At 47.1% G+C, this 25598-nt stretch overlaps 1 protein-coding gene across 4 annotated transcripts in view; it reads right to left on the bottom strand.

Annotated features, from left to right (window-relative positions):
• The window catches only part of Ak7 (adenylate kinase 7), a 75202-nt gene that overhangs the window by 13285 nt on the left and 36319 nt on the right, over positions 1-25598 (bottom strand). The window contains exons 8-15 of one of the 4 annotated variants that reach the window (XM_028764563.1): positions 24309-24399; positions 22009-22086; positions 20725-20874; positions 18431-18559; positions 17047-17176; positions 5994-6122; positions 3638-3706; positions 845-1042 (exon numbers count right to left, since the gene is read on the bottom strand). In XM_028764563.1, coding sequence (XP_028620396.1) covers positions 845-1042; positions 3638-3706; positions 5994-6122; positions 17047-17176; positions 18431-18559; positions 20725-20874; positions 22009-22086; positions 24309-24399 — 974 coding nt within the window. The remainder of the gene's footprint in view (positions 1-844; positions 1043-3637; positions 3707-5993; positions 6123-17046; positions 17177-18430; positions 18560-20724; positions 20875-22008; positions 22087-24308; positions 24400-25598) is intronic. The other 3 variants (XM_028764564.1, XM_028764565.1, XM_028764566.1) reach the window with 3 other exon arrangements.

The following is a 25598-nucleotide window of genomic DNA, read 5'->3' as shown; positions in this document are numbered from 1 at the left end:
CCTGTCCTTTCTGCTGTTAATGCTTCTCTCTCAGGCCTTCCTGAGCTTTCTATAAATACTTTTAGGGATGTTATGGAAAAGATAACCGTGACCATTTTTCTGAGATTCCCCACTTTCCTATAGTTCTCTAAGTACAAATGTCCAATTGTACACGTGGAGTGTGCCTGGCTTGCAAAGACAGGTAACTGGAGGCAAGTCCCAGTCACTGCCCACCGGGAAACAGGAAGAATAGACAGGTAGGCTGTCCCCTCAAGGCGTGAGGCTAAGCAAACCCTTCCTCGATCCTCAACCCCAAAAGTCGTGTCAAGATCCAGAAAGTCAAGAGTCGGGCGGCACCAGATTGCTGTGAAGTCTGGAATCCAGAGCCATAGGTGAGGAGGAAGAGGGAGCTAACGTGTGTTGCTCCCTAAGTGCCTCCTGCATACTCAGTTCCAGGAAGTGTTTATAAGAAGTGGAGAGTTCCATTTTGGGGCAGCTCTGGGGTGAGCCAGCCAAACTTAAAGGCAGGAGAGGTCCATGCTGAGCACCAATGCTTGGCAACAAAGCAGGGACAGAATCTGAGGGAATTCTCAAAGCAGGCAGCAGCAAGCACATGCTTCTTTTCTGTTATAGACAGTTTTCCATTCAATCCTGAATCTACTATATGTTTCTGTATGATGATCACAGCCCAACACCCTATGCCCAGGTAAAATGGCTGTCCTGGAGGAGTGCTCCTGGAGGAGTGCTCCCTCCGTGGACCCTCTGGCTTCCCAAGCTCTATCAGGCACACTTTAAACCCGGGTCCTCCCTCAGCCCCACAATCCCAGTCCCACGTGCACCAGGGGTCTTGAAGGTCAGTCCGTACCAATATGTATCGGGTGGATTTCAATTTCATCAAAGTAGTTGAAGACCGTCTCGTCATCTGTATTGATGTCCCGGTAGTTGCTCAGAGCCCGGAGGAATCGGTCCTGGCTGTAGTGGGTTCCTGCCACCACGCTCTCCGGGAGGTTCATCACCCGCTCCTTCAGGAACTCATCAGAAGCATCCAGACCACACACGAACTCTGGGGAGAGGGGAGAAAAACGCTGGGACAGATGGCCACGGCTAACCGACATATCTGGCCGGCAGCCACAAGACAGGAGAGGCATAATAAGGTTTTGTGGTTGTTTTTCTGGATTTCTGCTTGTTTTTTGTTGTTTTTAGCTTTAGTTACCTATGTGTCAGTGTGTATGTATGCCCTGTGTGAGCGGTGATCAGAATCCAGAGGGAAACACTGGATCTAGTGCTGGGGTGAGCAACCCAGTGTGGTGCTGGGAACCAAACTCAGACCCTCTGAAAGAGCAGCAAGAACCCTGTATTAGTTCCTTTCTGTCTCTCGGATAGAACACCACGACCAGGGTGACTTATGGGAGGAAAGCTTCTTTGGGCTATGGTTCCTGAGGGACTGGGAACCATCACTGCCATGAGAAGGGCTGGGCGTGGCAGCTGGAGCAGCAAGCTCAGAGAGAGAGAGAGAGAGAGAGAGAGAGAGAGAGAGAGAGAGAGAGAGGGGCAGACAGGCAGACAGACAGACAGACACAGAGACACACAGAGAGATACAAACAGAGACAGGACAAAGAGACAGATAGAGACATACAGAGAGAAATAGAGGACAGAGAGACACACACACAGACATTAAGAGACAGAAAGACAGGACAGAAACACAGAGACAGACATAGGACAGAGAGAGACACAGACACACACACATACACACAGAGACAAACACAGAGACACACACAGAGAAACAGAAACTGAGAGACAGAAAGACAGGACAGAGAGTCAGAGAGACACACACACTCAGAGACAGAGAGTGAGAGACAGAAAGACAAGACAGAGACACAGAGAGAGACAGGACAGAGAGAGACACAGAAACAGACACACACACAGAGAGAGAGGGGGGGGGAGAGAGAGAGAGGGAGAGAGAGAGAGCACAAACAGGGAAAAATATGAATCTTAACTCTTAAAGGCTGTCTTGCCATCAGTGTCATACTGCCTCCAAAGAGGCACAGCTCCGAGTGCTCAAAAGCACGGTCTGTGGGGACAATCTCTTTCCAACTCACCATCAGCTCTTAACCTGAGCCATCACTCAGCCCTCAGTGAGGTGTGATCACGCTCAGCGCTTGACGCAGTGTGAACTGAATTGTCTCCAGTTGCCTCCATGACCGGCATAGGTTTCACCATGGAATTTGGAAAATGAACTCCTCAGGGGCCTTTCACAATCCTAAACCAGGCAGCCTGGGGCTTTTGTTGTTATTGTTGTTGTTTTGTTTTATTTGTTTTTGTTTTTGTTTTTCGAGACGGGGTTTCTCTGTGTAGTCCTGGCTGTCCTGGAACTCACTCGGTAGACCAGGCTGGCCTCAAACTCAGAAATCCGCCTGCCTCTGTCTCCCAAGTGCTGGGATCAAAGGTGTGCACCACCACTGCCCGGCTTGCCCAGGGCTTTTAAAACAATTAACTTCATTCCTTCTTTTTCTGAAGGGTATGTCTACATGAAGGAGGTGTCTAAGAAAACCTTTTGGGGGTTTCATGTTTCTGCCACTGGTTCCAGGGCCCACAGTACTCTCTCTCATTCCTGAGCTAGTGATATAACTCAGCAGCTAAGAATGTTTGTTGGAGCCTGACGATGGTGGCGCACACCTTCCATCCCAGTGTTTGGGAGACAGAAGCAGGCAGATCTTTCTGAGTTCGAGGCCAGCCTTGAACATTTTAAGTTCCAGGGAGGCCAGGACTACATAGAAAGACCCTGCCTCCAAAATACATACATACATACATACATACATACATACATACATACACATACATGCACACACACATACACACACATACATACATACACACATACATACATACATACACACATACATACACATACATACATACACACACATACACACACATACATACATACACACACACACACACACACATACTCTCCAAGGGAGCACAGTTCCAGTTCCAGAGTTTAGTCCCCAGCCTGAACTGAGCAGTCCAAAGCTCTCTAGCTCCTGGGATCCATGCTTCTGGACTCTGAGGGACCCTGAACACATGTGCATGTACCCCCACACAACACACACATGCATAGGTATCAGTAAAAAGAAAGTAAATTTTTTTTTTATTTTTTTGGGACAGGGTTTCTCTGTGTAGCCCTGGCTGTCCTGGAACTCACTCTGTAGACCAGGCTGGCCTCGAACTCAGAAATCCACCTGCCTCTGCCTCCCAAGTGCTGGGATTAAAGGCGTGCGCCACCACTGCCAGGCGAAAGTAAATCTTAAAAAATAAATAAATAAATTCTTCCCTGAAGATAAGTTCGGTCCCCAGCACCCAGGAGAAAAGACCGGTGTGGTGTCACCCACTCATAGTACTAGGGAGATAGAGACAGGAGGCGTTCTGGTGCTCACTGGTCAGACAGCCTGGCTGAATTGGTAACTTCCAAGTTTGATGAGGGATGCTGTCTCACAAAACGAGGTAGGCCGCTCCTGACAAATGGCACCTAAAGTTGACCTTGACTCTCATAGGCATTGTGTCTACATGTTCACACCTATATATATCCAGACTTGAACGAGTGCGTGCGTGCGCACACACACACACTCACACTATTGGAGAGATATTTTCAACTCACCAGGTGTAATTAATTTATCATAGGGAAACATTTTGCCTCTGATTTCTTCTTCTTCCTCTTCATCTTCCTCTAGTAAAACAAAAATGTATGTGGTTATGCTTTTTTTTTTTTTTACCAAATTACTACGGGAAGTCGCAGGAAAAGTTCAAATACTAGCTTTTAATTAGAAAAACATTTTTGGCTTTTTGAGACAAGGCTCACACTGTAGCGTAGGCTGGACTTGAGCTCACAGCACTTCTGCCTCAGCCTCACATTATGGAGCCCAGGCTAGCCTTAAACTTGCAAACTTCTGGCCTCTTCCTCCCCTGTACTGAGATTACAGGGATATGCCACCTAGGCTTGGCTTCAGATGTCATACTGTGAACATACATGTGTACATGTTTGTATGTATGTATACATATGTGATGCTGTGTGAGCATGTATGTGGAGGCCTGAGGGATATATGGGGTGCCTTCTTCCATCGTGTCTTACCTTATTTTTAGGAGACACTGTCTTTCATGGAACCTAGCACGCACTGATTTGGCTAGACTGGCGGTCATCAGGCTACAAGGGTCTGTACAACACCACGGTAGAGTTATAGCCACAAGCCACCATGCCCAGCTGGCTTTCGGGGCATGGCAAGCACTGTATGGACTGAGCTGTATCCCCAGCTGCCATATTTTAACTAGCAATCACTAATGGAAACCAGCCATAAAATTGAGCTTAGAAGTCGTCTCATGACTCAAGTACCCATTGTCAGACAAACTGATAAAGACATTGTGGTGTGTATGGACAGTGGAATACTATTCCACCTTAAAAAGGAGGGGCAGTATGTGTAGACTTTTCTACCTTAAAAAGGAGGGCAACAGCATGAGCAAACTTGAGCTAAATGAAATATGCCAGTCACAGGAGAACAAGCATTGGGTGATTCCCACACGGGGGAGGGCTGAAACACCCAAAGTCACAGAAGAAAACTGTGGCCTGGTGGTTGCCTAGGACAAGGGGAGACAGACAGAAAGGGACAATTTCTAACCAATGGGTGGGAAGTTTGTCAAGCAAGATGCAATCCTAGTATCTGGGAGGTGGAAGCAGGCGCCTCAGAAGTTCAAGGTCATTCTCCACTACACTGTGAGTCTGAAACCAGTCTGGGCTACAAGAGATCCTGTCTCAAAAAAAAAAAGAGAGAGAAACAAACAAATACACCCAGATAAAATAGAAATCAATTGCTGTCAAGAAGAGTAGCACCAGAAGTTACCGTGACTGTAAGTATGAGTGGTACAGAGTTAAAGATGTACATATAACCATCGGTGGCATGATGCTACCATCTCGGACCGAGCGGATGGCAGCAGCCAAGGACAGTGGAGCTGTAATCTGTCACATGTGGACAGTTACTATGACAGACATGGGAGGAGTCACTTCTAGGTCTTGGGACACTGGGTTGGAAATCCTCTTGTCACAGGAGCCTGTGTTGTATATAACTTTAGTGATGTGCTCTCCAATAGTTTACTGTCCTAGGGTCAGAGGATCTAGCTTATATCAAAAGACAAGCAAATAAAAGAGTGCGGGGGTACAACTTTAAGAGGGTAGATTTGGGGGTGGGTGAATTTCAAGATAGGGTTTCTCTGTGTAGCCCTGGCTGTCCTCTATGTAGACCAAGCTGGCCTCCAACTCAGAGATCCTCTATCTCCGGGTGCTGGGATTTAAAGGTGTGTGTTACCACACCCAGCTAGGAGGTAGATTTCTGCTCAGTGTTTGTGCTACAATAAACTAAACCAGAGAACAAGAGGTTGCCGAGATGGCTACGCAAGGAAAAGGTGCTGTCCGAAGCACCATGTCTCAGATTCGGTCCCCGGAATTTACATGGTGGGAGGAGAAAATCTATTCCTGCAGCCTCTGACTTCCACACACATGCCATGCCATGATTACCTCAAAAACTCTCCACAGTAAATAAATGCAGTAAATTAAAAGAAAGAAAGAGAGAGAGAGAGAGAGAGAGAGAGAGAGAGAGAGAACTAACTTAGAGAATATGAGCTGAGTAACACAAGCCAAGTCGAGCACGGCAGTGTGCTGTGGCTGGAATCCAAGCACTTCGAGGCAGAGGCAAGAGGTTGAGAGAAGTTCAAGGTCACTCCCTGCTACATAGATCAAGAGTTCAAAATCAGCCTGAGTTTCTCAGAAAAATAAAACATAAGAAAGAGAAATAAGTCTCTCCTGTTTTTCACTTAACTGGGCAAATATTTCCCCAACAGTAAGACTGTGAGAAGAAATAAATAAAAGCAAAGTAAGTTAGAAACACAGATTTAAGAAGACCAACAAAATGACAAGGTTCCAACTTAAGAGAGTGTGAACTCAGAACAGAGAGAGCACCCGCACTTACGGTTGAACAGGTCTTTCGCTTGATCATAGGTCTTTGGGAAGCCATCCAAAACATAACCTTGGTTCCTGCAAGGCATAGATTTGAGCTTTTCTTTCACAAATCGAATTATATATTGGTCTTCTAGCCGACCTGATTAAAACAAAACAAATGTATATAAGTTACTGCAACACAAGCTCCATACGGGTGAGGAGGCTCTAAACTCCTCCGGAGATCATTGGGTGGGCAGACATGTTGTTGAAGATCCCCCCATTCTTTTACCCTTAAAGTTAAAATCAACTCCTGTGGTTCTTTCATTTTTTAGCGTGACATGTCTTAGTGCAAAGTTAAAGCAGGGGCGAGCTGAGCTACAGGAAAGAGCGAACAGGGGCAGGGGCTGCTTGGGAAACCGTCTGTGACATAGTCTGTGTGTGAAGCTGAGGGAGGGGGGAGGGGACGGACATCACGCTCTGTGGGGTCAAGTCCTGCCTGCTAGAAGACTTTCCTCTGGTTTTATGTTTTTTTATTTTTTTTTAATTTTTATATTATTTTATTTTGGGGTTTTCCAGACAGGGTTTCTCTGTGGAGCCCTGACCATCCTGGAACTTGCTCCGTAGACCAGGCTGGCCTTGAACTCACAAAGATCTGCCCTCCTCTACCTCCGGAGTGTTAGGATTGAAGGCGTGTGCCACCACTCCGCAGCTTCCTTTTGATTTTTAATTTATGTGCTGCCTGCCGTGTGTGTGTGTGTGGTTGTGCACGCGTGCATGAATATGTAAGTGTTGCTGTGTGCCTGTGTGTGTCAGTGACTGTGTGCATCACGTGTCTGCGGGGTGTCCTTAGAAGGTATTGGATCCCTGGAACTGGAGCTCCAGGTGGTTATAAACTGTGCTGGAACCTCTTCAAGGTCAGCACATCCTCTTAAACGCCGAGCTGTCTCTCCAGCCACCCCCTTCCTTTTTATTATTATTTTTTACATGTTATTTATTTTGTGGGTGCAGGTTGAGGTCAAAGGACAATTTGTGACAGTCAGTTCTCTCCTGCTCCCACAAGGGTCTTAGAGGAGCTAGAACGCAGTCTGTCATCTTGGCTGCAGTCACCTTTACCCCTGAGCCATCTCACTGCCCCTCAGTTCTGACCTTAACACGTAGTAGTAAATACTAATGTTGTGGAAACTTTTTTGGGGGGGGGTTGGTTTTTTGAGACAGGGTTTCTCTGTGTGTAGCCCTGGCTGTCCTGGAACTCACTCTGTAGACCAGGCTAGCCTCGAACTCTCGAACTCAGAAATCCGCCTGCCTCTGCCTCCCAAGTACTGGGATTAAAGGCGTGCGCCACCACCACCCAGCAAAACAAAACTTCTTGTTGTGGTGTGTCTCAGCCTTAGCACACATCTTTAACCCCTCCGGCTGGAACACAGACAAGACTGTAGTACACACCTTTAACCCCAAACAATGAAGGTGAAAGTGGTTTTTGGAAGACACACCCACGTGTGAAAGTGAAGTCTAATTGAGTTGCAGACAAAGTAACAAATCAGAGAAAGATTTGACAGAATAGGATACGCCCAACTCTCAAGAGAAGAGAGAGTAAGCGGAAGCTACTTAAGGGGCAGTGTAGACAGGAAAAGATAAGAAACAGCAATAGAGGAGGAGGCAGTTTTACTGGGAGTGCTTTACAGGTTGAAGAGAGAACGAGCCAGAGAACGAGAAGGAGCCAGAAGCTTAGAACAGATTGCCAAAGTTAGTACGAGGACAAGCAGAGCAACTCAGGAGAGAAGCCAGACTGAATCAATCAATTTGGAGAGGAGTTTTGAACCAGAACAGCTGAGTTGACCAGCCAGCCAGAGACCAGAAAGAACTAGAAAGTGTGAGCTTACTCAGCAGCAAGTCTCAGGCTTGAAACATTCTAGGCCTAGATAAGATTATATGGAGGCTAGAAGCTTCCGGGACTAAGCCTTGGAGATGACAATTATTACAAGAAAATAAAAGTTATTCTTTGGTTTTGGACCTTGGGGACTGAGGTGCATATGTTACGTATCAAAGCAGACCTGGCCTCCAGGTTTTCCCAGCGTCTCTCAGGCTCTACCTGGCATGCCCAAGCCCCAACTCTGAACTTTGCAGCCCAGGGCTGGGGCTGCCCTTCTCCCAGAGGCTCCTATATAATTCAGACATTTTCTATTCTCTCCCCCTTCCCCCCCTTTTCTCCCCCCTCCCTTTCTCCCTCTCCCTCTCTCCCTTCTCCACTCCCCTCCCTCTCCTCCCTACTCCCTCTCTTCTCATCTCTTTCTCCACTCTCTTCTCTCTCTCCCCTTCTCTTTCTCTTCTCTCTCTGCACCCCTCCCCATGCCTTTCCCCATTTCGATGACACCTCTGGCCTCAATCCTTGGGCACAGAAAGCAGCTTCCCAATACACCTGCCTCTGTATAATCTAATCTAGTTTGAATTGGCTTGTTGTATCTTCGGAGAAATGATCTATCAGTTACATTTTACAATTCTGCCAGTATATGATCTATTGAAGGTACACATTTAGGCTGAAGCTATAACTCAGTGGTAGAGCGTGTGTTCGGCACCGACAAGGCTCTGAGTTTTACGTACGCACCTCCACCCTCCCCCTCCCCCAACAAAAGGAGGTCCTCAGTAAATATTTGCTAGATCTGAAGAGCAAACTCAAACTGACTCTCAAGGCTTCAGAAAAGGGCTGAGGCCAGAGCCTAGAGGCTCAGCTCCTGCTGGCGGTGCCCCTGGATTTACTACTCCCGGTACCCCAGCACCCTGAATAATAATTAATAAAATTAGTCCTTAAGGGAAAATGAAGCTGTAGTCAGACGGGGCTCGCCCTGCCCCATCCCCTCCTCTTCCACGTCACATTTCTGACCTTTGCCCTTTGGTCAGTTCTTTCTTTAGCCCCAACCCAGAGTTCCTGGAAACTGGTAGGAGAGACTGAGGGAGGAGTCTGCTCTACAGTGGGCTTGGTAGTTCAGTGGCAGTGTGCTGTGGCTCCCCCACAGCCGGCTACCATCAGGCTATGGCTGCAGGCATGTTCGAGCACAGCCTGTCTGTCCATGGCTTGATGAGGACTAAAAGCTAGTGTGTCTCCCAAAGCCCCAAAGACTCTTCCAGGGCACACATTGCACCTTCAGCTTATTAGGGGTCTGTGTTGTGAAATCAGTAGTTTGGGGTTGCTTGTCATTAGTTTATGCACGTCAACAAAATGATCTCATTAAAATATCTCTCAAGCTGGGTATGGAGTCACCGTCAGGCTTTGGGGCAGAGGAAGCTGAGGTAGGAGAACATGAGTTTGAATCCAATCCAGACTATACCGTGAGTTACAGGCCAGCCTGGAGAATATATATATATATATATATATATATATATATATATATTTCATTTGCTACAGTGGTTGCCCCTCAGCAGTACATACAGGGTATGGTGGCACACACCTACAGTCCCAGTACTCAGGAGTGAGGGGCAGGAGGATCAGGAATTCAAGACCACCCTTCACTATACAGCTAGTTTGAGGCCATCCCTTGGCTACATGAGAGTCTGCTTCAAAATGAACAAACAAAGCCAAGTAAACCAAAAACCTCTCCTTTCTTCTACTTTCCCATGTCACACAGGTCACTGGTAGTGAGGATTCAGAAAATCTTGTCTTTCAGAAACTCAAGTGTCATGCTGAAACAAACAAGAGGTCAAAGGTATTGTTTAGCATAGGCAGATTCCCCTAAATGATTCTACACCACTCTCCTGTAAGGTTTGTAGTTGGCATAAAGAAATGTTAAGAAGTAAATCCAAACTTCAAAAAAAAAAAAAATCAAAGGACTAACTTATATTTGAATGAGGACTTTATTTAAGCAATTGGTTTTCATTTTCTAGGGGGTCTCTTTGTTCACCTCTATTTGGTGTGTATAAAAGTGTATGCGTGCATATGTATGCATGTCTGTGTGTGTATTGCACCGGTGAGTGTGCCTTTGCATAGAGTCCAGATGAAGATGCTGGGGCCCCGGCTCCTTCACTCTCCACCTCATTCCCTTGAGACAGATTCTCTCACTGCACCTGGAGCGAGACTGGTAGCCAGCAAGCCCCAGCCACATTGTCTCCTCATTCCTAGCTCTGGGGTTACAGACATCTAGCTGAGATCCTCACCCGCTCACCTGGTTTGTTTTGAACCCCGAGGGTTGCCTTTATTTCTGCTCATTCAGAAGAGAGGTGTGTCCAGTAGGTTCGAATGGAGTTCCTGCACCAGTTTTTGGTCATTTTGGAATAGTAGAGGTGTAGCCAGTGCCGTGGTTTGAATGAGGAATGTCCCCCACAGGCATGGGTGTTTGAACCCCTGGTCCCCAGTAGGTGGCGCTGTTTGGGTTTGGGAACTATAGGAGGTGCCACCTTGACAGAGGGAGTACATGATGGAGTGTGGGCTTTGAGTGTTTATAGTCTCTTCAGCTTCTTGCTTTCCCTGTGCTTCATTCTTGGATCTGGAGATCTAAGCCTTCCACTTCCTGCTCCTGCTGCCACACCTGCTGCTTGCTGCCATGGCTCCCAAGAGTCCCCAAGAGTGACTGACTCTTCCTGCTCTGGAACTGTAAGCCCAAGTAAATTAGAAGTTGCCTTGGTCATGGCGTTTCATGACAGCAACAGAAAAGTAATACGGAGAGGCACACTAAGAGATTGCCTATGTGCCTTTCTCTAGACAACTCTCACCTCCTTAGAGATAATCCATGACCTTTGGACACTGTTGAGCTCTGTCTGAGACAGGGGACTGCCCCTTTATGCTTATGTGACAGGGATACATATTACAATGTTCATTTGAGTGTCACAGTACAGTGTATGCAGTGAATACAGGAAACAGGATGGTAACCATAGAGGAGCAGATAAACGCTTCCCTCATGTCTTACTTGTGACAAGAGCACCAAAACTCTGCTTAACAAAAATCTTTCAGACCAGGCAGTGGTGGTGCATGCCTTTAATCCCAGCACTTGGGAGGCAGAGGCAGGCGGATTTCTGAGTTCAAGGCCAGCCTGGTCTACAGAGTGAGTTCCAGGGCAACCAGGGCTACACAGAGAAACCCTGTCTCGAAAAACCAAAATAAAAAAAAAAACAAAAACCAAAAAATATCTTTCAAATAGAATGTAAACTGTAATCTCCATGTTGTGCATGTTTCCCTATATATCTGCCATTTTGTATTTTAAAACAAAAGAAAAAAAAACATTTATTGGGGCTGGTGAGATGGCTCAGTGGTTAAGAGCACTGACTGCTCTTCCAGAGGTCCTGAGTTCAAATCCCAGCAACCACATGTGAGCTCACAACCATCTGTAATGATATCTGATGCCCTCTTGTGGGGTGTCTGAAGACAGCTACAGTGTACTTACATATAATAAATAGAATAAAAATTAAAACAACATTTATTTTGGAGGCTGGAGAGACGCTCAGCAGTTAAGAGCACTGGCTGCTCTTCCAGAGAACACTGCATTTTAAATCTCTAGCACTCAACCAGGATCGGGCAACCATCACCAATTCATGTATATATATATATATATTTTTTTTTATTTAAAGAGATATTTATTTTTTTATTTTATGTGTATAGGTGTTTTGCCTGTATGTATGCGTGCCACGTAAGTGCTCGGTGCCTGTGGAGGTCAGGAGAAGATGTCAGATCCTCGGAAACTAGAGTCATGCAGGGTTGTGAGCGTCTGTGTGGGCGCTGGGAATTGAGTGAACCCAGGTCTTCTGCGAGAGCAGTCCGTGCTCCCAACCACTGGGCGGTCTTCCCAGTCCTCTCATTTTGTGTCTCTGACTCATCTCTCCCACCAACCTCCACTCATCTTCCCCTCTTTACAACCTCTATAATCCCCTCACAGTTGACTTATTTTTAAAAGATGCTCCACAGACAAGATTACAAGGCTCACGCCTGTAATCTCAGCATTCAGAGGGCTAAGTCAGGAGGATTCCTGAGAGTCTGAGGTTAGCCTGGGCCACATGGTGAGTTCCAAGCCAACCTGGGCTATCTAAAGAGACCCTGTCTTGAAAAGCCTCAAAAGACATGTGCGCTGCATCATGTGACTTCCTTTCTTATTTTGCTTAGCAGACACATTCCTGTTCCTAGAGGAGGGATGCCTGTGGTACTTTTTTTATTATTATTATTCTTTGTTCTTCTTGAGGTGTGGTCTTGCTGACCTCAAAGTCCAGGTCCCCTTGCCTCCGCCTCCGAAGAACACGGTTGTAGAATACTGTGCCTGGTTAACTTCCTTTTCAAAGATAGAGTAAGATTCTCGCATGTGTGTGGGTGTTCGTGTGTGTGTGTGTGTGAGTGTGTGTGTGTGTGTTATGTGGGGGGAGGGGAGGCACATACACAAGCACGTGTGTCCAATGTGTCCATGCGTGTGTCTACATGGATGCTGTCAGGTGTCTTCCTCAGTTGCTCTCCATCTTACTTTTATTTTTTATATTTTTTAATTTAAAAACCTTTTAGATTTATTTTGTTGTGAGTGCTTTGCTCACATGTCTATGCACCAAGTGCATGCTTGGTGCCTGAGAAGGTCAGAAGTGGGCTTTGTATCTCCTGGAACTAGACTTAGGGATGGTTGTGAGTCACCATGTGGGTGCTGGGACTCAGATCCAGGTCCTCTGCAAGAACAGGCGTTTTTCATCTGCAGAGCCATAGCTCCATCCCCTCCACCTAATTTTTATTTTCTTCAGACAGGGTCTCTCTACATAGCCCTGGCTGTCCTGGAATTCACCATGTAGACCAGGCTGGCCTCTAACTCAGAGATCCACTTGCCTCTGCCTGCAGAGTGCCAGAATAAAGGTATGTCCCACCACACTCTGCTTTCTACCTTAGATTTTGAGACAGGGACTCTCACTGAACCTGGAGGTCCCTGATGTGGGTAGCGGGCTAGCCAGTCAGCTCTAGGGATCCATTTGTTACCAGCCCCCACCCTCCCAGGGTTAGGGCTACAGATGTGTGCCAGGCATCTGAATTCAGGTCTTCTGGTTTGGCAGCAGGAAGTTGTATCATTTGAGCCATCTCCCCAGTCCCTTTGGTGGTTTTAGACAGGGTCCCTCTGTTAACCCCAGGCTGCTCTGGAACTCATGGTCCTCCTTCAGCTTTCTCGCCTGCCCATCTATGCCTCACTACGGAATTTCTACAGTGCTTTCCATAAGAGCTGGACTTGTCTGCTTTAAAATGAAGGAGCGAAGCCCAACTGGACACAGCTTTGAAATAACAACCCTGGGTTTCTTCTCTCTTAACTTTCAGTCTGCCTTTCCCAATGTTAAGAATAATTAAAACGTTGCTATTCACCCACATTCGGTAATTACAAAAGTGGGGTTTAAAAGTAGCAGCCAAGCCGAGATTCTCCAGTATCCTGTGCTCAGGGAAGACAGGAAGTGGAGAGGAGCATGAAGGTTTGCTCATTCTTAGTATAAAACTCCCAGATAAACCCCACCAGCCGGACTGTGTTGACACAAGAGAACAGAGTGAGCATAGAGAACTCGTAGCTGAAGCATTCTGGCTGAAGGGCAGATGGGGGTGGGAGCTGTGACCAGGACTGTGTGGTCCTCCTCCGTGCTGGAGACCTTGGAACTGAGAGGGTCATGTGAGGGAAGAGTGAGCTCCCCAGGTGTGCTGGACGCCTTTCCCTGTAGAGGGTTCAAAGGTCTTGTTTTGTTCAAACACACTCAACGTTCATGTTCTCAGTTCAAGTAAACACAGACAGGAGGGATTTATGGAACAAACCTAATGTCCTAGTTTCTGTTGCTGTGATTAAAATATCACGACGCAAAGCCGTGTAGGGGAAAATGGTTATTTGGGCTCACAGTTTACAGGTTGATGGTTCATCAGTGCAGGGAAATCAAAGTGGCAAGTACTAAAAAGCTAGACACGTCATCCACAGTCAGGAGCAGAGAGAAATGAATGCACGTATGCTTAACTCTTCCTCTATGCTTATATGGTCCCGGCCCCTTGCCTAAGGGATGATGCCACCCAGAGTGGGCCTAGTCTTCCCGCACTAATTAACAATCAAGACAATCTCCCACAGACATACCCACAGTCCAACTTGATCTGGGGAATCCCTAACTAGGATTCTCATCCTGAGTGATTCTAGGGTGTGCCAAGTTGATCATTAAAACTGATCATTGGACTTGAGAAACTGAAGATCTTCCTAGAGGAAGAGAAGACCAGATAAACACCTCTAATTTTGTAGGAAGTGTGTTGGGGGGTGTGGATTGGGGTGCCAACTGGGAGAGGTCATGGCAGAAGGATAGTGAGTTTGAGAATAGACTAGGCTACCCAAGGAGAGCCTATCTCAAAACACCAAAAGGAAGTGATATAGAGACAACGTTTGTCTCACTCTGTAGGTTGAGTATGGGGTGTCTAGGCCTCTTCTTTAGAGTCTGCACAGTTCACTGTGCCCCGTTTGGGCTCCTAATCCCCAGCCATAACATCCCTACTGTCTCTAAACATTCCATTCAGCGGGTTCTTTCCGTAGTCCCTTCCTGTGGAATGCCTGGTCTTGAGGGATTTCCCTCCCCTGACCAACAATGGCTGAGGAGAAAGACAGTCTCTAAAACCAGACTATGGTTCCAAAAGGTCTCATGGCAAGGCAGAGGCCTCGCTGTATCTTCAAATATTAGCCTGTTTCTGTGGTGGCCCTATTCCCCTTGGATACATTTCTAATTAAACTTCATTTCTTCATGGGTACAGCAAGGCAGAAAGGAGACCGGATCAGCTGGTTACACTTAGGTATGTATGTTCGAACCTGCCTTCTCTCTTCCAGATCAGCACAGCCCATGACAAGAGGGAAAAAGGTACCGCGCAGTGATGGCGCACGCCTTTAATCCCAGCACTTGGGAGGCAGCGGCAGGCGGATCTCTGAGTTCAAGGCCAGCCTGGTCTACAGAGTGAGTTCCAGGACAGCCAGGGCTATACAGAGAAACCCTGTCTCGAAAAACCAAATAAATAAATAAATAAATAAATAAATAAATAAATAAATAAATAAATAAATAAATGAGGGAAAGAGGTAACCTGGACTTGAGAGAGAGGCTAGGAGGACCAAAGATCTTAAAAGGCAGGGGGATGTAACTAGATACTCAAGGGCTGGAACCAGAGTCTGTTCTCTGCCAGCAGATCAAAGAGCCTCGAGCAGTGGTGCGTCCCCTGTGTGGGATACTATGCAGGTGACCTGGATGCTTTGTAGTCAGTGCAACAGCTGAGCTAGCAGCACTTAAGAAACTGCTTTTGCTTAAAATACACTGCCTCCTCACTTGGGCCCACAAGGTAACTAAAAGCGGACTGGAGGGCAGGCATCTCGGAAGTCACTGCTCATCCGTCCTCTGTACTTTTGGTCAGACTCCCCCTGAGCTCTGCAGACAAGCATGTTAGACTATGTTAGACCATGTTAGACCACTCAGGGAACACCTCAAAAGCCTGCCATGCCAATCTCCCCAACACTCACACACATGTCACCCCACCCCCAGTCTGAGGACACAATGATAACAGTGGTTGCCCTGAGCCTGCAGTCACCTTGGATTTGAAAACACCAGAACCTCACAGACAGACCTCAGAGATCAGGCCCGAAGCCCGAGCCACCATTTCAAGGGAATGGGCTTGTCTCTCTGGAGACAAAGATTTCTCCATTGTGTCCTAAAGAACCTGGATGTGGATGATTTGCTGGGCTACATGGTGATCAAGGCTGCTTAACCATGCATACCCCTCACCCTGCCCTGATCTTCTGTCACTGTAAAGTCGTGTTAGTAGCTGGAAGATGAACTGTTCATTTTCTATCTGCCCCCGAAGGGCCACTGTGATGCAAACTCTTTCCTGTCTTTTCACAGTTGTTACCTCTGGGGCATGTGGTGGGATCTGACTGTGTTGGAACCCCTAAGGTTGATGTCTGCTGGCGACTCTTGTTTCATTAGGTTTGGGGATCGGATTCCCAACCACTGTGGAGATGGTTAGCTGGGAGGAGTTCCATCTTGGTGCCAGAGGTGTGGTATTGCAGAAGAAATCTCTAAGGCCGAAGTTCTCAACCTGCGCATTCTAATCCCTGTGGGGGTTCAGAGACGGTTTCATGGGGGGTCACGTGACAGTCATCCTGCGTGTCAGATGTTTACGGTAGGACTCATAACCGTAGCAAAATTACAGTTATGGAGTAGCAACAGTGATAATTTTACGGCTGGGGGGTTACCACAACATGAGGAACTGCATTAAAGGGTCACAGCATTAGGAAGGTTGAGAACCACTGACCTAGAGGGTCAAGGAGGACCGTCAGGGTCTATGCCACAGGACACACCCCACACCAAAAGGAGCAGCAAGCTTTCACCGAATTCTGCCATGTGAGGACACTGTGTCCTTGTTACCTAGTGCCCACTTTAGCCCCACACAGCCCCGGGCATCAGAAATAGCCACTGACAAGAGCAGAGTAAGGAAGAAGAAAACAAGAAAACCGCTTGAAGGCCTGACCAGGTGGGAGTCCCAGACATTGATTATATGCAGCTTGGTTTGTGTGCCGTGTTAGGATCTCTGCGTTAAGGTAAGAGCATGTACTTTGATCACGTGATTCACAGTAAGGGGCCCTGGGAACACTAAGAAACCGTTCTATCACAATGCTACACTGCCAACTCCTGATTTATTTTTTAAGTTAGAGGATTATCAGATAGTCACCAAATTATCTTTGGGGGGAAATGAGATAAAGAATTATATATCTTTTTGTTATTATGTTTTGCACACCACAGGAAGCAGTAGAAAGATTTTGGTGGGTTTTTTTTCTATGTATATGTGTGTGTGCGTGTGTGTGTGTGTGTGTGTGTGTGTGTGTGTACATTGGCACGCACTAGGGCAGTGCCTACACAGTCCAGAGGTTATCAGACCCCCTGGAGCTAGAGTTATAGGTTGTGACACGGGTGTGTGGGTGCTGGGAACCACACTAGGATCCTCTGGGAAAGCAACCCAAAGCTCTTAACCACTGAGCTATCTTTGCAGCCTGCAGACAGCATTTTAGAACCAGAACGGAAGTTAAAGTCCCGCCCAGAAGCCTTGCTCCCTGCAGCCTGGCACAGCCCTCCCCCACCGGCTCTCTGGGCGTCACCTGCGTTCTGCTCCATGCTTTCTTTGATGCCATCCAGGAGCTCCTGGGCGTCCTCCATGTTCTCTTCCTCCTCCTCCTCTTCGCCTTCCTCTTCTCCTTCCGTTGACTCCTTGGGCGCGACAATCGCCTCCTGCACGCCACGAGGGTAATCAGGCTGACTACGCCTGGCACTGAGGGTGCCGCTAGTCATCTGACTCGGGAGCCTGGGAAATCTGCGGGACGTGTGCATCTCCCAAGATGGATAGGGGCCTTAAGGCTATCCTTAACTCTACTTTTGGGAGAACAGTACTATATTCTGTGCTCACTCCAAGACTACCTAGGAGTCACCAGTTCTCCAAGGCACCAGAATGTGTCTGGTTTTTTAAGGTTTTTTTTTATCTTTTTTTTTCACCCTTGAGGCAGGGTCTCAATATAAGTGGTTATAAGCTTATACTGAGAGTTATTTTTATTTATTTATTTTTGGTTTTTCGAGACAAGGTTTCTCTGTGTAGTCCTGGCTGTCCTGGAACTCACTCTGTAGACCAGGCTAGCCTCGAACTCTCGAACTCAGAAATCCGCCTGCCTCTGCCTCCCAAGTGCTGGGATTAAAGGTGTGCGCCACAACCGCCCGGCTATACTGAGAGTTTTTAACCGCTATCTCTCCAGCACCTAATGTGTACCTTACTTGAAGGAAACACATTTTATAAAACTCAAGATTTTTAGACCAGGGTGTAGCTATGTGGTACATCACGTGGTGCTTAGCATGTACAAAGCCCCGGGTTCCATTCCCGGCATCCCCTAAAATGACCTTTCATAATTACTTATAGATGTATACCTTGTCTTTACCATTCCTAACAAAATTATTATTTTTTTAAAAAAAAAGATAGTAGGATTGGAGAGATGGCTCAGTGGTTAAGAGCACTGACTGCTCTCCCAGAGGTCCTGAGTTCAATTCCCAGCAACCACAACGTCTGACTTTTCCGGGTTCAGTCCCTAGGTGACTCAGATTATGACAAGGAGTGAGTGTCAGGTTTATTACCTTAAGGGCTCAGCTTCCTGATTCCTGGAATGTATCTACGCTCTGGGCCCTCCTTATCCGAAGGTGGGTTCCCTCCCCTGTGGTCTGAGGAATGTCAATCAGCCTCTCCCTTCCTCCTCTGAACGTTAATCCAGCAAGTGTCTGATGCCCTCTTCTGGTGTGTCTGAAGAGATTGACAGTGTACTCATACACATAAAATAAATCTTTTTTTAAAAAGATAGTAAATAGTCTGATACTAGACTGAGAAAAATACAATAAGCTTTAAAACTAAACTAAGACTGTTCCAGCCCACAGGGAAAGAGAACATGGGATGGACTTGGGATAGGCTGGAGGCAGAACCCCAACAAAAGTAGCTGAGTGGGTTACCAGTTTGGCTATGGCTTCGGAAATCACGTCCTTCATCTTGATGTGATGCAGTTTGTAGTGCTTGGCCAGCTCTTCGGAGATGCTGGATTTTCCCACACCAGGAGGACCAAGAATGCAGATCTTAATTGGCTGAAAAAGAACGGAGAATATGTCTTTAGGGCTTTGGAGCTAGAAGGGGTGTCATTTCAGGATTGTGTTCTTTTCCAGTCTCTGGGACTGGAATAGTCTGACTTCAGTAACTCAACCAGACCTCTGGCTATTCCATCTGTGGTGGTGTTGTAAGACTTTTGGGTCTAAATGTAGGATTTTCGGGTCTCGGTTTGAATTTAAGATGAAAAGAACCCCACTGTCCCAGGACACATCCAGGGAGGGGCACATTCCTTAGTCAGACACACACTTGATGGATTAACATTCAGAGGAGGAAGGGAGAGGCTGATTGACATTCCTCAGACCACAGGGGAGGGAACCCACCTTCGGATAAGGAGGGCCCAGAGCGTAGATACATTCCAGGAATCAGGAAGCTGAGCCCTTAAGGTAATAAACCTGACACTCACTCCTTGTCATAATCTGAGTCACCTAGGGACTGAACCCAGAAAAGTCAGACATTGTGGTTTGCCCTCGTGAACTGTACTGTACCCATAAATACTGTACTCAGCTCGTGTTCAGGGCTCTCTCTCTTGTCTGCATGCGAGAGAGTCCTAGTGCACTAGTTTCATTAAACTGGACCTCATGTGATTGCAGCAAGTCCTGTCCGTGTGCGTTTCCTTTGTTTGTTTGGTTGGTTTTTCTTGTTTGTTTTTCGAGACAGGGTTTCTCTGTGTAGCCCTGGCTGTCCTGGAACTCACTCTGTAGACCAGGCTGGCCTCGAACTCAGAAATCCGCCTGCCTCTGCCTCCCAAGTGCTGGGATTAAAGGCGTGCGCCACCACCTCCTGGCTCCGTGTGCGTTCCTGTGGGAGCGCGTCCCCTGGTTTTGGATCTTAGAGTCCAGCAGTGTGAATATGTCTGGCCCCCATAGGCTCCTGTATGTGAATGCTTGGACGTAGGGAATTCTATTACGAGGTGTGGCCTTGTTGGAGGAAGTGCGTCACTGGGGGGCGGGCTTTGAGATTGTATACACTCCAATCTGGCCAGTGTGTCACGGTCTCCTTCTACCTTCAGATCCAGATGTAGAACTCTCAGCTCCTTCTTCAGCACCGTGTCTACCTGCACTGCCTTGTATCCTATTATCACAATAACGGACTAAACCTCTAAAACTGTAAGCCGGCCCCGATTAAATGTTTGCCTTTGTAAGAGTTGCGATGGCCATGGCGTCTCTTCACAACAATAGAAGCCCAAACTAAGACACCCTACCAACTGTGATTGCTACCTCATCGTCCTGAAGATGCCCGTCCCCTATTGAGGTAGCACAGAGTCATTCATTCCATGAGAAGTTAATAGCTCTGACCTGCACTGACCTGGGCCAGTGGAGAATACAGAACTCAACAAACCATGCTCAGGATGCTGGGTGTGGTGGTGCAAGCTAGTAATCCCAGGACTTGGGAGGTGGAGGCAGGGGAATCACAAGATCAAGGCCAGGCTCAACAAACTGGCGAGAAAAGTAAACTAGGGTGTGTTATTTAAGACTCTGCCTAAAAATCAAACAGCAAAGAATGAGAGAGGGGAGAGAGAGAGAGAGAGAGAGAGAGAGAGAGAGAGAGAGAGAGAGAGGAGAACGAACATATCCAGGAACACCTAGAGGTACCCTGGCTTTATATACCACCAGTTTCACTTGTTCATTTGTCCTGGACCATGTCTTGTGTCTTAAGAAGACACAAGAATTCATGGTTCAGAGGACAGCATCCAACGTTGTCACTTAGATGTCTTTGGACTGAACTTGGTCTTCAGTAGTTTAAAGTTAATTTATTTTGATTTTTAAAAAATGATCTATTTTATCATCTATTTACTTCAGACAAGTGCTCACTATGTAGCCCAGGCTGGCCTTGAACTTGTGAACAACTTGCTTCTCTTGTTCGATCATTTTGTTAAAACCACTACTTTTATGGCTGGGAGTGGTGGCGCGTGTCTTTAATCCCAGCACTCAGGAAGCAGAGGCAGGCAGATCCCTAAATCTGGCTTACAAGTTTTAATATATTACACATGCCAATTATAAGGCCCGAGAAACATGTCAAACGTGAACCACGCGCTCAGAAGTTTTAACATGGAAACCCTCCTGCTGGTACAGAGGCTTCAGCAGTGAGTTCCAAGGACTTTTCTTTACATCGAAAGCGAGAAACAGCAAGGGATAGTGGTTACCAGTAATCCCCGGCTTTGCTTGTACTCTTTGAGGATGGTGTTGATGTTCTCCACGAATCCCGTTTGGGCAACCCAGCGGATGTTAAAGTTCTCCTTCACAAACAGGGCCTCCATCCTCAGGTTCACTAGCAAGTGGTCGAGATACTCTTGCTGAGGGCAAGGGGAGAGCGTCTTGTTATCATCTGATGGTCATCGCAGACCGAAGTCGCTACAGCTGTTAAGGGAAGCCAGTGTTTGTACACTGAGCGGGGAAGTCAGTCAGCATGGCACTAAGTGTCTACAGAGCACCTGCTGTTTATCCCTGCATCAGCACCGTCCTGGAGGCGGGAGCCAGGGCTTCACCTATGTTCTTTACCAGTCTGCTACAGTCCCAGCCCTGAGATATTGTTAAAGGCTCTTCAAATCTGCTCTCTGGAGCTAGTGGCCTCATTTATCTTTTGGTTGGACGAACAGCTCGAGAGTTAAGAAGACACTGGACTCCAAACTAAGACTCTTTTCCAGTCCTCCCCTCCTCCCTCTCCACGCGTTCATGCATTCATTTCTCCTTTCTGTTTTAAGATGGGACTCACATAGCCCAGGTTACCCTTGAAGTCACTTTGTAGCTTGGACTTTTAGCACTCTGGCTCCCATCCCCAGGTGCTAGGGTCACAGGTATATGCTACCATGTCTACCCTTGCCACCAATGCTGGCAAGGGAATCCAGGGCCTTCAATATGAGCAAGGGCTCCACCCTTAGCCTTCCGAGTCTTTCCTTCTGTTGTGTGGTGCTGGATCCTGGCCAAGCCCTTGCACAAGGCAAGCACTCCACTGAGTTCACTCCCCAGCCTTTTTTATTTTGATATAGGGTTTCACTTAGTTGCCCAGGCTAGCCTTGAGCTCATTCTGTAGCCCAGGCTGGCCATGGAGTCAGATCCTCCTGCCTCTGCCTCCCTAGTAACTCTATGCCCATCAAGCCTGGCCCTAGCCCTTTAAAATATTTTACTATTCAATGTATATATTTTGTTTGTTTGTTTGTGAGACAGGGTCTCACATAGCCTAGGCTGGCTAATGATATGCCTTTGAACTCCTGATCCTTCTGCCTCTACCTTGGGTATGGGGGTTACAAACACTCACTGCTACACCAGCAAGCATCTACTTCTTTAAAATAATGCAATCTCACGGTTATTCCTCCAAATAATTATAGGGGAAGAAATTCTCTAACCCACAACCCCCCTCCTCCCATTCTGCCCCTTCAGTATTATTTAGGGAAACAGCTCTTGAAAGCAATGTTTTTCCTTATACTGACTGTCAAGTCTTTTGTCAGGAAAGCATTTTCTTTGGGTACTTTCTGGATTTTTCCAGGGCCGGTATTTTTGCTGATGCACTGTTAGGGAGAAACAGAGGTTGTTATTTGGTTTGCTTACAAGGTTTGACATAAGACTCAAGGGAACGTGAACATCGTGACCAGGCACACGTGCTATGAGGCATTTTCAAAACAGGACGCAGATCATACCCTCACATGTTCTGAAAACGCCCGGAAGCGGAGATGAACAAGGCTTGCTTGGTCTCTGACCTCAGGGACCACCGAGGTCCAGGAAGGAGACAGTCATGTGCACAGATCACTGCCCTGTGGGATTGTGTGCGGCTGGACAAACAGAGTCTGTGCAACTGTCTGTTAGACATGTGTGGAGAAGAGAGCCCAGTGTTTTAGACTGAGCTCCTGCCCTGAGCCCCAACAGACCAGACCAAAACAAAATGGAGTCCCTCAGGCTAAGGGTCATATGAGCAAATACAACTGAAGGATGCTTCCTACATACAGTGAGGGACAGATGCCACAGCAGACCTTTTTTTCCTCTTTCCTGAAAACTGGAAATTCCTTTTGTTTTAACCTTTTGGTTTTTTTAGATGGGAAAAAGAATGGAACCATGAAAGACCTGACACTACCCAGACACCGTTTTTTTTTTTTTATTGCTTTGTGTGGGGGTGGGTGAATGGATGTGTGTGTTGGGGGGATGACCACCTTCAAATCCTTTAATTAGAATATAGCTCAGTGGGGGCTCTTGTTACCAGAACTCACAAATTAAGAATAAAGCTGATTAGTTCTATCAACAAATCTTTACTAGATTTTATTTTTATTAAAATTTGCTAGCAATCTTATCTTTAGGCATTCTGAATATTTGTGCCCACCTTTTCCCTACTCACACAACTGAAATTTCAACCCTCGAGGTAAAGGTGTCTGATGGAGGAGGCTGCTGGATCATAACGGTGAAATCCCCAAAGGAGGGCAATGGATCCAGCAATGGATCCCGGGAGAGTTCCTTGTCTCTTTCTCCCATGTGAGGTGCACACAGAGGTGTGCTGTCTGTAAGGCCTCCAGCAGCCTCCAAATCGGCCATTGCTTGACCTTGGACTTTGTTCCCCCCACCCCCACCCCGGACCACGAGCAACATATCCCCATGGTTCCTGACCTGCCTACTTTGTCCGTTTTGTCACGGTAATCCGTACAGACTAAGGGACATGGAGGAGACACAACTTTGGACCAGTAAGTGGACTTGCCACCAAGTCCCGGTCACCTGACTGGAATCCCTGGGATCCACACAGCGGAGAAGAAAACTGACTCCGCAAAGTGTCCTCTGACCTCTCCGTGTGCTGCGCGGCCTGGCGTGCATCATGCACACTGAATGGATGTAATGAAGTGTTAAAAGAGTGGAGACACCTGAGGAGCATGAGAGGGAAACCGGAAGGCTACTGCATCTTAAAGGTAAGTACCCACGAGCCAAGTGAGGACCAGAGGAGGCCACTGCAGCTGGGCCGGGCGAGCTGTGAGCGAGTGGCGCTATCTGAAGCTGCCTGACCTGTGGAAAGCTTTTGGAACCGCTTGGCAGGAATTTGATATTGGGCCAGGACACGGAAGTAGGCTCAGGCAGGAATCTGGTTTGGTGCTATAACAAAGAAGTAGGCTTCTGGCAAGAATTTGACTGTGGGCTAGGACAGGGAAGTAGGGGCAGATATCTTGGTCATCCTGATAAGCCCTTAGAAACAGTGATCAGGGGACTTTGTTTATTGCCTTGCTTGATCCTTGTCTGTTTGTGTTTATTGTCTTGCTGGTTCCTTAACCTAGAACTGACCTTATCACTTGCATGTAATTAAAATGGTATAAAAGCAGACTGGGGAAAAAAAAATAACCTGCCTCAGCCTCAGAACTGACTGGCTGGGGTCATGCTACAGTGTTGTCTAATTTTCTTTTTAATCCTTGGTCTTGCCCTGGAGAACCCGTTGACTGACTGAGCTGGCTCGGTGGCCAACCCCTGTCTAGAGAGCCTAAAAGTGCCCATGGGTTGAATGACCCTCTCTATCCATCCTGCAGGCCGAGTGTCACAGACCCAAATGGTGGCTTTTCTTGCTTTCTTACAGGCACATATTAGACAAAGGTCTTTTGGGGAGTAACTTCCCAAATCTTAGGCTGCAGTTATAGACAGCCAGTTTGAGGCTTAAGGATATTTTATGTGTCTCCAAGCCCTGCTAGCACAGGAAGTCAGTAACTAGCATCCAGGGGATACAGCTACTCAAGTTAGCCCCTCGGGGTATGAGGACACAGACCCGTACCTTGACCAGGTCTTCCAGGGTGTGGACAGACTCATCCACAGCCACCAGGTAGTGAAGCTTAGGCATGTGGTCTATGACGTTCTGGATCACTCTGTAGAGCAAGGGGCACAATAATCAGACAGGAAAAGACAGTAAGATAAACGGACCTTTGCCCCGACCCCACCAGAGAGGTGCTTGGTACTTTGATAAGGGGTCTCACAGTCCACCAAGATCAGGGGCGGGGCTACGTCTGCTGTCTACAGACAAAGCAGGGATGAAAAAGCTAGGTGACATGTCTCAGACTGAAGAACCCTGGGGCAAAGACAGCCAGGTTTGAACACATACATTTGGGTCCCAAGCCTGTTTTCTTTGTGACTTATTTTTCTATTTCTTTGTTTCAGTTTTTATCTTATTGTTGCAGTCATTATTGTTATGAGCTATCCCTTGAGCTCAAGGCCTTGCTTGCTAGGCAGGCAATGCTACCACTGGCCGCCATAGCCTCGGTTCTTCTTTTCTACTTATTTGAGACAGGATCTCATTCAATTGCCCAGGCTAGCTTCACACTTGCTTAGGCAGGCCTTGAACTTGTCCTGTCTCAGCCTCCTCAGTAACTATCATTAACAGACCATGAGTCCAGATGCATTCTAGTTTCTAAGTATACACGATTCCCAACTCCAGGAAGAGGACCTGACCCTGGCCTCACATCAGGAAGGCTTGTCCACCGCATGGCTCACGGGAGTCTCACTACTGTGCTTGGGGTCAGTGATTTGCAAAGTGAGATACAGGCTCTAGACTTGGCAACTGACCTAAGGAAGTCACCCGGAGGTGACCTGCATCAGTGACCAATGATGAGGACACCAGTGTCGGACAGCTGCTGTGACTGTCCCCATTTTATGATAAGAGATGTTACCGTGTGAGGCAGATCCCTGTATTTCTGGAAACAGTAAGGGTTGGAAGCCCAGTGCAGAGGCCTGTCTGTTTTTACCCTAGTCTTAGCTTCTTTTTCAGTAAAATGAAATTAAAATGAACAAATCTAAAACTTCGTTTAGCTCACAGTAGAGTGAATGTCTAGCCCATGCCTGGTCCTGGGCTCTACCCCCCGGCCCTGGAAATGAAAAAAGAAGCAATAATAAAAAATGTCCATTTCCCATCTATTTCGTGTCAACATCATAGGGGATTAGCCTTTGCCTCTCATTCCTCTGGTACATGACCAGTCTTCAAAATAATCTGCAAGCAGAAGAAAGAAGATGTGACTGATGCAAAAAAAAAAAAGAAGAGAAAAAGAAATCTCCCTGCGATGGATCTTTTTTC

Source organism: Grammomys surdaster, unplaced genomic scaffold (assembly GCF_004785775.1).
Source record: "Grammomys surdaster isolate TR1022 unplaced genomic scaffold, NIH_TR_1.0 144, whole genome shotgun sequence".
Classification (NCBI taxonomy): Eukaryota; Metazoa; Chordata; class Mammalia; order Rodentia; family Muridae; genus Grammomys; species Grammomys surdaster.
The sequence above is the reverse complement of the archived record's forward strand: the minus strand, read 5'-3'. Positions and strand labels throughout refer to the sequence as shown.